The sequence below is a fragment of the Amblyraja radiata genome, chromosome 11 (assembly GCF_010909765.2).
Source record: "Amblyraja radiata isolate CabotCenter1 chromosome 11, sAmbRad1.1.pri, whole genome shotgun sequence".
In the NCBI taxonomy this organism is placed as follows: Eukaryota; Metazoa; Chordata; class Chondrichthyes; order Rajiformes; family Rajidae; genus Amblyraja; species Amblyraja radiata.
This window is the reverse complement of record NC_045966.1, coordinates 41,815,311-41,827,795: the sequence shown is the minus strand read 5'-3', so window position 1 is coordinate 41,827,795 and position 12,485 is coordinate 41,815,311. Positions and strand designations below refer to the sequence as shown.

Genomic DNA, 12,485 nt, shown 5'->3' with positions numbered 1-12,485 from the left:
AATCTACAGGCAATTCTCCTAATCATAAGGAGTAAGTTGTTGATTGCTACTGTACTAATTGCAAAACAAATATTTTCCCAGGTACTTTAACATTGTCTTGTTCCATATCTGCTAAATGTTAAACTTAGACTTGTAAATTATGTATTACCATTCCCTCGCTGATACTGTGTTAGTATTGGAATTCCTTGCCAGCAGCCTTACGGGAGAGCCTTCAGCACAGGCACTGCACTGTTTCTCGAAAACGTTTCAAAACCACATTTTCAAGAAGAATGAGGGATGAATAAAACACTGGGCTGCCAAAAACATCTGCATTCAATATTTAAAAAAAGATAAGACAGATGGTTGAAAACTGATGATTCTAAAATCACGGATTTTCTGCAGCAATTCGTCAGAACTCGATCTGGGTCCCTCCAAACTTGCTAAACGTCCGCAGACACCTGTTCAATGCAAATACAATGTTAGGTGCGGTAACATTTCTTGATTCCCATACGATATTGATCAGTATCAATATTCCCTGGACAAGGAAGCAGTCCGCACCTACATGGAATAAGTCATAGGATCAAGGAGTCAAACAGTGCTGAAGCAAATCCTTCGGCCCAACTCGTACATGACGACCAATGTGCCCCATCCATCTCCCTCTGAGACGCAGGGAGGTGTCTCCTGTACGGGCTCCTCCTCCAAACCATGCACTTCCCCACCCTAAGTGGCGGTCGGTGTTGCCTTCCAGTCGCGAGGGGGGGGGGGGGGGGGGGGGGGGGAGCGGTCGGGGTCTTTATATGCAAGTATTCTCTCCCTCTACATCGGGGATCTGGGGTGGAGGGTACTGCACCGAGGAATCCTTTGCAACCTGTTCACAGACTCGCCAGCCGCCTGCCACTTTTGCGGGCTGGAAGAGTGTGTGCCACGTGTATATGGAAGGTGTGAGGCTGCAGCCCCTGATCCATTATCTAAAGGGGCTGTTCCTTGCCTTCTGGATGCATTTCTCACCCACCATCCTCATCTTTGGACAACCTTTGATTACAAAAAAAGGTGCCCCATCTAAGCCAGGTCCCAGAAAATGGTGATACGAGGAGGTAGCACTTCACACATAATACAACTGGTAGGCACCAGCTATCCCCAGCAACATATATGGTAACTACTCCCACTCTAATGATATCGCACTATCATTGTTGAATTCGCATCACAATAACATGGTTTCACCGTATATTGGGAACTGCTGACTTAGCTAAACGAATTTTCTGGTTATGACAATAGACAATAGACTATAGACAATAGGTGCACGAGCAGGCCATTTGGCCCTTTGAGCCAGCACCACCATTCAATGTGATCATGACTGATCATCCCCAATCAGTACCCCGTTCCTGCCTTCTCCCCATATCCTCTGACTCCGCTATTTTTAAGAACCCTATCTAGCTCTCTCTTGAAAGCATCCAGAGAACCTGCCTCCACCGCCCTCTGAGGCAGATAATTTCACAGACTCACCACTCTCTGTGAGAAAAAGTGTTTCCTCGTCTCCGTTCTAAATGGCTTACTCCTTATTCTTAAACTGTGGCCCCTGGTTCTGGACTCCCCAACATCGGGAACACGTTTCCTGCCTCTAGCGTGTCCAAACCCTTAACAATATTATATGTTTGAATAAGAATCCCTCTCATCCTTCTAAACTCCAGAATGCACAAGCCCAGCTGCTCCATTCTCTCAGCATATGACAGTCCCGCCATCCCGGGAATTAACCTTGTAAACCTACGCTGCACTCCGTCAATAACAAGAATGTCATTCGTGAAAATTAGGGGACCAAAACTGCACACAATACTCCAGGTGTGGTCTCACTAGGGCTCTGTACAACTGCAGAAGGACCTCATTGCTCCTATATTCGATTCCTCTTGTTATAAAGTCCAACATGCCATTCGCTTTCTTCACTGCCTGCTGTACCTGCATGCTTACTTTCGTAAACTGATGTACAAGACACCAGTCATCGTGTTTTGAAGTGAGGATAAGGTTCCCTGCTCTTCTGCCACTTAGAAATGGCAAAACAGTATTATGATTCAGATATTTTCCAAATGCCTGGATTTGTAACTGCGACAATACATGGAATGCTGAACATGAGTCATGGTAAAACTTTCAACTTGATTATAGATGCCTAAAATGCCATTCAGATTTCATTCAGACCACCACAGAATGCACTGGATAACCAACTGACGCTTCTTTATAATCTTAACCAAATCTGGCCAACCATGCAATGCATACTGCATAAGCAAATAACTAGAAAATCATTTTCCTTATTAATCCATGTCTCCTTATTTATCAGAAACATTTGAACAGGCCACATACTTATGTTGGCTGCAACTGCAGGCCACATGCGTTTATTTGGGTTTTGGGGGCACTCCATAGACCTTCAAAAAGGTTCAAAAAAAAAGTTCAAAAGGTTATTGTATTAGTCACATACACCTAGGTGTAGTGGAATGCCTCTTGCCAATGCAGCACATAAAGAAAGAATACAAACATAACAATAATAAAGAAATTTAAACATATAAACATCCCCCCACAATGGCTCCCACTGTGGGGGAAGGCACAATGTCCAGTCCCCATCCCCAGTTCACCCATAGTCGGGCCTATTGAGGTGTGTAATACTGTCCATTTGCTTGCATAGGTGACCCCAAGATCTCTCAAAACACCATCCAGAACTATGTTTACAGAATAATTACAATTACAAGAAGTCCTTTAGAAATCCATACTGTCTGCAATAGAATACACTGCTTTAAATCACTGACATTTCTTCAGAGTTATTTACAAAGTCCCACTTTCTCCTTCTAAAAGTACAGCAGTAACTGAGCATTGACAACACCACGTAATGCCCGTCACACCATTAAGCTTGATTAAACCTATGTCCCTTGATATCAACCAAGTCAAATAACCTGAATCACTCCAATAGATTAAGCGAAGCATATTTTTACCATTCGAACATAATGGGACATATGAGCCCCTCGGCACAACCTGTAATTAAGATGCAATGTCCAGATTTAACAAACAGATTGTTTTTTTTCTTTGAAATAACTCACCTCGTTATTCACACGGCAGTTAGACTTTTCAGAACATATCATTCCTGGGTTCTCTTTCCCAATAGGTTTGTTCTGGATATATTCCATTGCTGTAGATAGCCCACAGGTTTGCGGCGTCCTGAAGTCTCTCTTCGCGGACTGCAATGTTGAACAAGACTCGTAACGGTAACTCTGCGAAAGCGGATCACCCCCGAATACCTCAACATAGTTCGGTGGTATTTGAAGACTTCTGCTGGCCTTTTGAATCCCATTCAGAGAGCTCCTTGATTCCAAACAGCAGCAGACGGTCAGAGAATTATATTGGTGTCCTACATCGTTTCTGTTTTTATGAACCTTAACAGCAAGGATAATTAAAATCACGAGGAAAATTATAGATGTCGTCCCTAAGGCTATGACCAAGGAAAGATTCAAATCTGGAGTGAACACGTGATCTTTAGATAGACTGGTGGCACTGGCTATCGTGTCGCTTCCTTTCACAGACAGTACAATGGTCACTGTGGCTGAAAGTGACGGGATTCCATTATCGTTTACAACAATCACCAGCCTTTGTTTAGATGCATCCTTAGTCTCAATGCCACGGATGGTCCAAATTTCCCCTGTGTCCTCTGAAATAGTAAAAAGATTACGGTGGGTGGCCTGAAATACGTGGTAAGTCAGACGGGCATTCTGACCTGAGTCGGCGTCAATAGCGGATACCTTGGCAACTAGGTATCCTGGTTCTGCAAACCTGGATATTGTCTCCATTACAGTTGACCCATATTCGGGCAAAGGATTCACGATCACTGGAGCGTTATCGTTCTGATCGAGGATAACAACGTCCAATGTAACGTTACTGGAGAGAGGTGGGACTCCAGAATCCCGCACCAATACATGGATTTGGAAATGTTTCAATTGTTCGTAGTCAAACGATTTATGCGCACAAATGACACCACTTTGTGCGTTAACGGAGACATACGAGGCCACGACTGAATTCAGGATAGTAAAGTTTAATCGGGCGTTTTGTCCCATGTCTGGATCATGGGCTGTGAGGGAGAAGATGGAATCCCCAATAACGTTATTCTCCATTACATTTGCCGTGTATGCAGCCTGCGTAAACCTCGGTGCGTTATCATTTACATCTGAAACATCTACACGGATATTTTTCTTGGATGTGAGGTGTGGCTCCCCTGCATCCGTGCATGTCACAGTGATGTCATACTTGGAGGTAGTTTCTCGATCCAGCCCGTGTTGTACAAGCAGTTTCCAATTATTCTTCATGGAGGATTCCATCTTAAAGGGTAAGTTATTCGGAATTTGACATTGTACATGCCCGTTCTGTCCAGAATCCTTATCTTCTGCTCTGAGAAGAGCGACAATGGTTCCGTTTGGTGAATTTTCTGCCACTGCGCTGGACATAGATGTCAATAACACTTCAGGGGCATTGTCATTCACATCGATAACATTAAGCAATATATCACAATGTTGAGGTATTGCATAAGGACCGTTGTCGATTGCTTGTACATTAATCACAAATGTTTTACTTTGTTCAAAATCCAAATGTCCTTTCAGTCTGATTTCACCAGTTTGAGAATTCATGGCAACTAATTCACGAACGTCAGCAGTGTTATGGCTGCTGAGAGTATATGTTATCTCTCCATTAGGGCCATCGTCCAAATCAGTAGCTTTTAATTTAATAATCAGACTTCCCGCGCGAGCCGATTCCACCATACTGACACTATAAACCGCTTGTGAGAAAACAGGGAGATTGTCGTTCGCGTCCTTCACTCGGATAGTTACCTGAACCTCTCCCGATCTTACAGGGAGCCCGCCGTCTTCAGCAAGCAGCGTTACCTCATGGGTCGATGTCGTTTCTCTATCCAGTGTCCTCCGCAGCACTAACATTGGTAAATTTCCTATCCTGCCACGTTCTTGTACATCAAGAATGAAATACTCATTAGGGAGGAGCTGATAAGTCTGCACGGAGTTCGTCCCAATGTCCGGATCGTGAGCAGGCTCGAGGGGGAATCGCGCTCCCGGTGCCATACCCTCGGATATTTCAAGGCGGATCTGGCTTTTTGGAAAACTGGGAGCGTTGTCATTTACATCGAGTATCTCCACTTCCACCTGGTGAAGAGTGTGGGGATTTTCAAGCACGACGTTCAAGGGTAAAATGCATTCGGTTCTCGGCCCGCAAAATTGCTCCCTGTCGATTCTTTCATTCACGAATAAAATCCCTTTTGCCAAATTTACGTCAACATACCGCTTCCTTCGGCTAGGCTCCACCCGCAAACTGCGAGCCGAGAGCTGCTTTAAATCTAACCCCAAATCAATTGCGATGTTCCCAACAAAGGCACCCAGTTGCAATTCCTCGGGAACGGAATATCGAATCTGTCCAGAAATAAAATCCCAGGGGCAGAAAAAGCAGCACAATAGTCGGTATTTGAGCAGCCAATATATATTATCTCTCATTTCCAGTAGAAATCATTCCAATGGTTTCAACCCGAGACAATGCTTTCCAACAGCGATTTGATTTGAATGAGACAAATACGTCGCAGAAAATATCTCTACCTCTTTTCCGAATTCTTCCAATATTTTCATTTAACCGTTCTGATGTTATATCAAGTTCGAAATGATTCGAGCAGAAACCGTCCGGAGCTGCTGCCTATCCAGTGTTCACGGCGTCTGGTCGGACGCGATGGCGGCTGGGTATTGTAAGGGGCTGTGCAGATCACCAGTCGCCTCCGACCTCCTGACTGGTGGATAATGTAGCAGTCATCTCCGACCAATTACAATTCAGCTCATTCCTTAAAGCAGGAACTGCTTAATTTGGCGCAGACTTGTTATATATATTGCTGCGCAATTGGAATTGCTTTTAGCATTTTCAATGCTCCTACTCACTGTGGAAAGTATCCCCCAGAACCGAATGTTCATGAAATACAATACATTGAATATCTTAAATATGAAATATGGAAAAAAAAATTACATGAATGTGATCAGAAGAAAGAAATTAACTCATCTTGCTGAGAGTCTAATTTTGTGTATCCTTCATCATGGTTTTACAATCGCGACCACTTCTTAATTATTATTGATAGAACGTTGTCTTTGTGCCTTTGACTAGAACAAGAACAAATAATTGATGCAGGGTTTTGACCCACAACCCACTGAGTTCAATCAGCGGATAGTTTGTTGTTCCATATTACAGCATCTGCAGTCTTCTGTTTCTTTAAATCCAAAAAGAGATCCCTAAAGAGATGCTGCTCGACCCGCTGAGTTCAAACAGCAGACTGTTTCTTGCTCCAGATTCTACCATTTGCAGTCTTCTGTGTCTTCAAAACTTACAACAAAGATTCACCGAAGCGAATGTCCTCTTTGTTCATCTTTGTCAAACAAACCTGTGAACAGTACCTTCGTTTCTGAAATATTGTTTTTATGTTGGCTGGTGGCTGCAATAAATAACAGAGTAATTTTTATTTTATTAATAGTTTTTATATATTTTAAGGGCTGCACGTAAGCGCTCTCTGTCGCCTTTCTGAAGAAAAAACAAACGTAGCTGCCTTTGCTTAAAAGGTAAACCATGTAACTGCTATCGTGTCTGCAGTTAAAATCTCTCCTTCGTCCTGATATGAGATGACATCTACAAGAAATGCCCTGAACAAGCCATAGAAGTAATTTATACTTTGCAACTGCCCAAGTTCTAAAGCAAATATTTCCCTAGGTATCTGGTTTCATTTTTGCTAAATGTTTAAAATCGACTAGTGGTCACTAGTCAACCACTTCACTGATCCTTAGTACCAATCTTGGAAATCCATACCCAGTCGTCAGCAGAAGGACTCCACTGGTTCACGAAGGCGTCTCAGCACCAATTGTTCAAGGACAATTAGAGATGGTTAGAACACTGGCCGTGCCTAAAACATCTGCATCCAAGATACAAAACAGGAAAAAATTAATAGTGAAAACTACTGGTTCTAAATTCACAGCATCACGGCAGTAATGCATCAGAACGCTATAGATTTTCCAAAGTCAGACACATGTTAAACTCCAAATAAAATGTTACATGCGGGAAGGTTTGCTGATGCCCACGTAATATCGATTAGTATCAATATTGATTGGATACCGAAGCGGTTTATAACCATATAGACAAAGTCCTCGAGTCATACAGTGCAGAAGCATAGCCTTCAACCCAACTCGTCCACGCCGATCATGGTGCCCCGTTAAAGCCAGTTCATAGACAATGGTGATGCGTTGAGGTAGCGCTTCAAGCATTAGACAATTGGTAGAAATCAGCTATTCCCAGTTAAATGTATGATAACTACTGCTATTCAAATTACATCACACAGCCATTATTGAATTCATATCCTATTGACATGGTTTCACTATATATTGGAAACTGCTAGATTAGCTACATAAATGATTTGGTTATGACAGAATACCGGTCATTGTGTTTCCAGGTGATGATGAGGTTCCCTAGTCTTCTGCCACTTAGAAATTCCAAGCAGTACCTTGATTCGGATATTTTCCAAACGCCTCGATATGCAACTGCAACAACAGGTGGAATGCTCAACAACATTCATGGCAAAGCTGTCAACTTAATCAACAGTATATAAAATGCCCTAAATGTTTGTCCAGACCACCACAGAACGCACTGGCTAACGCATCGATTCTTCTTTATAATCTCACACAAATCTGATCAACCAAGAAATGCATATGCATAAGGAAATAACATCACAAAAAAACGATGCCTTATTAATCTATGTCTCCTTATCAGTCAGAAACATTTTGGACTGGCCACGTGCATACTTTTGCTGCGACTACACATCGCATGAGTTTCTAATGGCACCCCATATACGTCCCACAGCTGAGAAGGCGGTAATCAGAGCTTCGATGGAAAACAGTCTATTTGGCTGGATGGGTAACACGAATAACTCCCAGAAAGTACAATATTCTCCAGAACTAAGCTTACAGATTAATTCACATTACATAAACTACGTTTGATATTCATACAATATGCTATGGAATGTACTACTATCAATCACTGGTATTTCTTCAGAAATTTTCCAAAGCCTCACTTTCTGATTCCTAAAATATAACAGCAACAGCGCATTGACAGCACCACATAACTTGTCGCATCATCAAGCTTGAATATACCATTGCCCTTTGACATTAACCCAACCTAAACCCTTGAACTTACTCCGATACGTTAAGGTAAGTGTGCAGTTATCATTCGAACTTGGCGGGACCGGAGAGCCCCACAGTACCACATGCAATTGAGTAATTATCGATTGGCAACATTAAAAACACATGAGGACACCCATTGCTCAATAAGGGTGAAATCAAGTTTCTCAATTTGGCATAATCTCAAACCAAGGTTTTTTTCCGGATACTTGAGTGTTACATTTATAGTAGACTGGAAGTGAATTTTGCCAAAGGCAAGTGTTCTGATCTTATATGTTTATTTACATAACTTCTCCAAATGAGCATATATACGCTTAGGATGGAGACAACTCCGCGCAATTCAACGTAACTCAACGCCACTCCTGTCAAAATATCCTTGCATTTTGACAGTCCAGTGGAACATCCCATTGCAATTTCCGATAAAAATCAGTATAACTGCTTTAACAAGCAGATTGTTATATTGCTATAACAGGCATATTGTTATATTGCAGCCAATCTGTGCAAATTCAGTTCCCCAACACTATTGTAGTTTGGATGCATTTAATCTTTTATTTTAAAATTCAATTCTGAGAATACTGCTGAGTATATTCACCATAGAAGTCTTCTCTGGTTTTTCTCGAAATAATGCAAATGCTCTACTTCCAGAGAAGACGCAATTCTCCAAGCACCATCTGTTCTAAAAGACAATATCCTCGACTGTACAAAACTCCTCAAATCGTGCAATAACGCATGCCAATATACTTTTGTTGTGTACGTTTGCCGATAACGAGTTTTAAACCAAGGAAGCGTACGACAGAATTGCCGTAAGAGAATTAGGCCATTCGGCCCATCAAGTCTCATCCGCCATTTAATCATGGCTGATCTATCTCTCCCTCCTAACCCCATTCTCATGCCTTCTCCTCATAACATCTAACGCCCGTACTAATCAATTGTGCACTCAATCTACGCGTATATTCCTCGCGGAAGAGGACACGACATCGCGAGCGTAGAAGACATTGCATTAGATTGGAAGAATTGTGACTGCATTCTCACCACGGCTTAAAGGTCTATTTGGGCTTCAAAACTAATGTATTACTAATTGAACGAGAAATACGTGTATTAGAAAGAAAAAGGTAAAATGCCTCTCAAATGACTTCGAGAACACCGATTAAAACCTGTTTGTTAATATATTAAAATTAGATATAATTCGTCTGAGACATATCACAACGAGGAAAAAAAAACATAGACTTGAAATAGAATTAGGACAGCAAACAAACATTTTGATTTAAGCGCAATTTTTTCCTGCATATGTTAATAGCTTGTTTTTTTTTAACCAAATCACGTGTACTTTGAAACACAACTCACACACGTTTCTTTCTCGATTTACTATTGTCTCACCTCTGGAACACTGTGTTTTACAGAATTCGCCATTGCAATATTTTCTCTTCCCATAGATTCGTTCAGCAAAATGTTCTTCTCTTTTGGGGGTCTGCACATTTTGGGGACGATGAAATCTCTCTTGGTTGACTGTAACGTAGAACAAGACTCGTAGCGAAAACTTTGGGATAGGGGATCGCCCCCAAATACCTCAACATAGTTTGGTGGTATCTGAAGACTTCTACTGGCTTTCTGGATCCCATTAAGAGAATTCCTTGATTCAAGGCAGCAACAGATACCCAGGGGACAGTCGTGGTATACCATACCATTCCTGTTCTTGTGAACTTTAACAGCGAGGATGACTAAAATAATGAGGAAAATTACAGATATTATTCCCAAAGCGATAACCAATGAAAAGCTCAGTTCAGGGACGAAACTTGGATCTAAAGACGAACTGTTGACACTGGAGAACGTTTCAATGTCAGTCCCAATCACAGATAATACTATAGTCACAGTGGCAGAGAGTGATGGAATTCCATTATCTTTTACCACAATCACCAACCTTTGCTGAGACGCATCCTTGTTCAAAATTGGACGTATAGTCCAAACCTCACCCGTGTCTACGGAAATGGTGAAAAGATTATGATGAGTAGCCTGAAAAATCTGATAAGAGAGATGAGCATTCTGACTAGAATCTGCATCAGTGGCTGAAACTTTGACAACCAAGTATCCTGGTTCTGCAAATCTGGATATTGTTTCTATTGCTGTTGAACCATATTCTGGTGAAGGATGTAAAATCACTGGAGCATTGTCATTCTGATCAAGGATAACTACGTTCACTGAAGCATTACTCGTGAGCGCACCAGAGTCATGCACTTGAACATGTATCTGAAAGCCTTTCAATTGTTCATAGTCAAACGTTCCCCGAGCATATATGACACCACTCTCGGAATTAATTGAGACATAAGAGGCTATTGAAGAATTCTGGATCTCTGACTCCAGGATAGAGAAGCTCAGTCGGGCATTTTCTTCTACATCTGGATCGAAGGCCGTCACAGAAAATATAGAAGCCCCAATAACGTTGTTTTCCTGCACATTTGCTGTGTACACCGGTCGAGAAAACCTTGGCGAATTGTCATTTACATCTGAAACCTCTAGCCGGATGGTTTTCTGCGAGGTAAGAGACGGGTGGCCCGCATCCGTGCATATTATAGTGATATCGTACTTGGGGACAGTCTCCCGGTCCAGTGGATGTTGTACAATAATTCTGTAATAGTTCTTGATAGATGAATCCAGCTTAAAGGGGAGTTGATTTGAAACTTGGCATTGCACCTCGCCGTTCTGCCCCGAATCGTGGTCTTCTGCACTGAACAGTGCCACTACAGTCCCAAGTGGAGCCTCTTCCGACACTGTCTTTGATAAAGACCGTAACGTAACCTCCGGCGCGTTATCGTTCACATCGACAATTTCGACCAATACGTGACAATACGCGGGGATAGCGCCGGGACCCTTATCCATCGCCTGCATGCTAACCTCAAACACATTGCTTTTCTCATAATCCAAAATCCCTTTGAGTCTGATTTCACCAGTTTTGGAATTCACATCAACAAGTCTGCGGGCAACAGCGGAAACGTGGCTACCGAAAGAATACACTATCTCTCCATTGAGTCCATCGTCCGGGTCAGTAGCGTTCAACGTAAGGATTAGGGTCCCTGACGGTGCAGACTCCAACAGGCTGACTTTGTAATCCGACTGAGAGAACGCAGGCGCGTTGTCATTAATATCCTTCACTGTGATTATAATCGGAACGGTTGCAGATCTCGAAGGCAAACCGCCGTCCTTAGCCGTTAACATTAAACGATGTACTGACGTTATTTCTCGGTCCAAAGGGCTCTCTAGCAACAGTACCGGCCACTTGTCCTTCCCGCTGCCCATTTGTACGTCGAGAGTAAAATAATCATTTGGTTGGAGCTGGTAGGTTTGCAAAGAGTTCGTGCCAATATCGGGATCGTGTGCGGGTTCAAGAGGAAATCGCAACCCCGGTGCTGTAAATTCCGTAATTTCAAGGCGAAACTGGCTTTTAGGGAAACTGGGGGCATTGTCATTTACATCGAGAATCTCCACTTCCACTTGGTACAGGCTCAAGGGGTTTTCAATCACAACATCCAAGGGTAAACGGCAGTCGGGTTTCGACCCACAAAGCAGTTCTCTGTCGATTATTTCCTTCACAAATAAAATACCACTTGTCAAATTTACGTCGAAATATTGCTTCCTTGGACTGGGCGCTACCCGGAAACTGCGAACCGCCAGCTGCTTTACATCTAAACCTAAATCGACAGCGATTTTCCCAACAAAGGCTCCATGTTGCAGTTCTTCAGGAACAGAATAGCGAATTTGCCCGTACGCAAAATTCCACGGGTCAAACACACAGAACATCAATTGGCATTTTATCAACCAATATAATTTATATCTCATTTCCAGTAGAAGTCATTCCAATGCTTTTAAAACCAGGCAGTATTATCTATTGTCCTTTCCAACGATAGGTCGGTGTTAAATTGAACCAAAACAACACAGAATACATCCGTACCTCTTGCGAATCTTTCCAATTATTTCATTCAATCGCTCGCAATCTCCTCCACATTTGCGAGAGGATTCCTGCAACAATCCCACGGAGCTGCTCGCTATCCGGCTTTCACTGTGTCTGATTTTACGTGATGGCGGCCGCGTCTTGAAGGGGGCTGTCCAGATCACTAATCACACCTCGGCTCCTCATTGGTGCAGAAACTCATTGATATTCGACCAATCAGGATTCTGCTTGTTTCTTAAAGCTGGATGTGCTTAAAATAATGCAGAATATTGTTGTATTTATTGTTGCACAGATAAAATGTATTTCGGAATTGCAGATATTTATCTTGACTTCTG

General features: G+C 42.5%; 1 protein-coding gene across 5 annotated transcripts in view; it reads right to left on the bottom strand.

The window, feature by feature from the left end:
- The window catches only part of LOC116978589 (protocadherin beta-15-like), a 216,984-nt gene that overhangs the window by 139,937 nt on the left and 64,562 nt on the right, over nt 1-12,485 (bottom strand). The window contains exon 1 of one of the 5 annotated variants that reach the window (XM_033029827.1): nt 9,585-12,144. The exons of the other annotated variants lie outside the window; for them this stretch is intronic. Within the exon in view, the coding sequence (XP_032885718.1) occupies nt 9,585-12,038 (2,454 nt within the window). The 5' untranslated portion in view covers nt 12,039-12,144. Of the gene's footprint in view, nt 1-9,584; nt 12,145-12,485 lie in introns of those variants that run through there. 5 annotated transcript variants of the gene reach the window in all.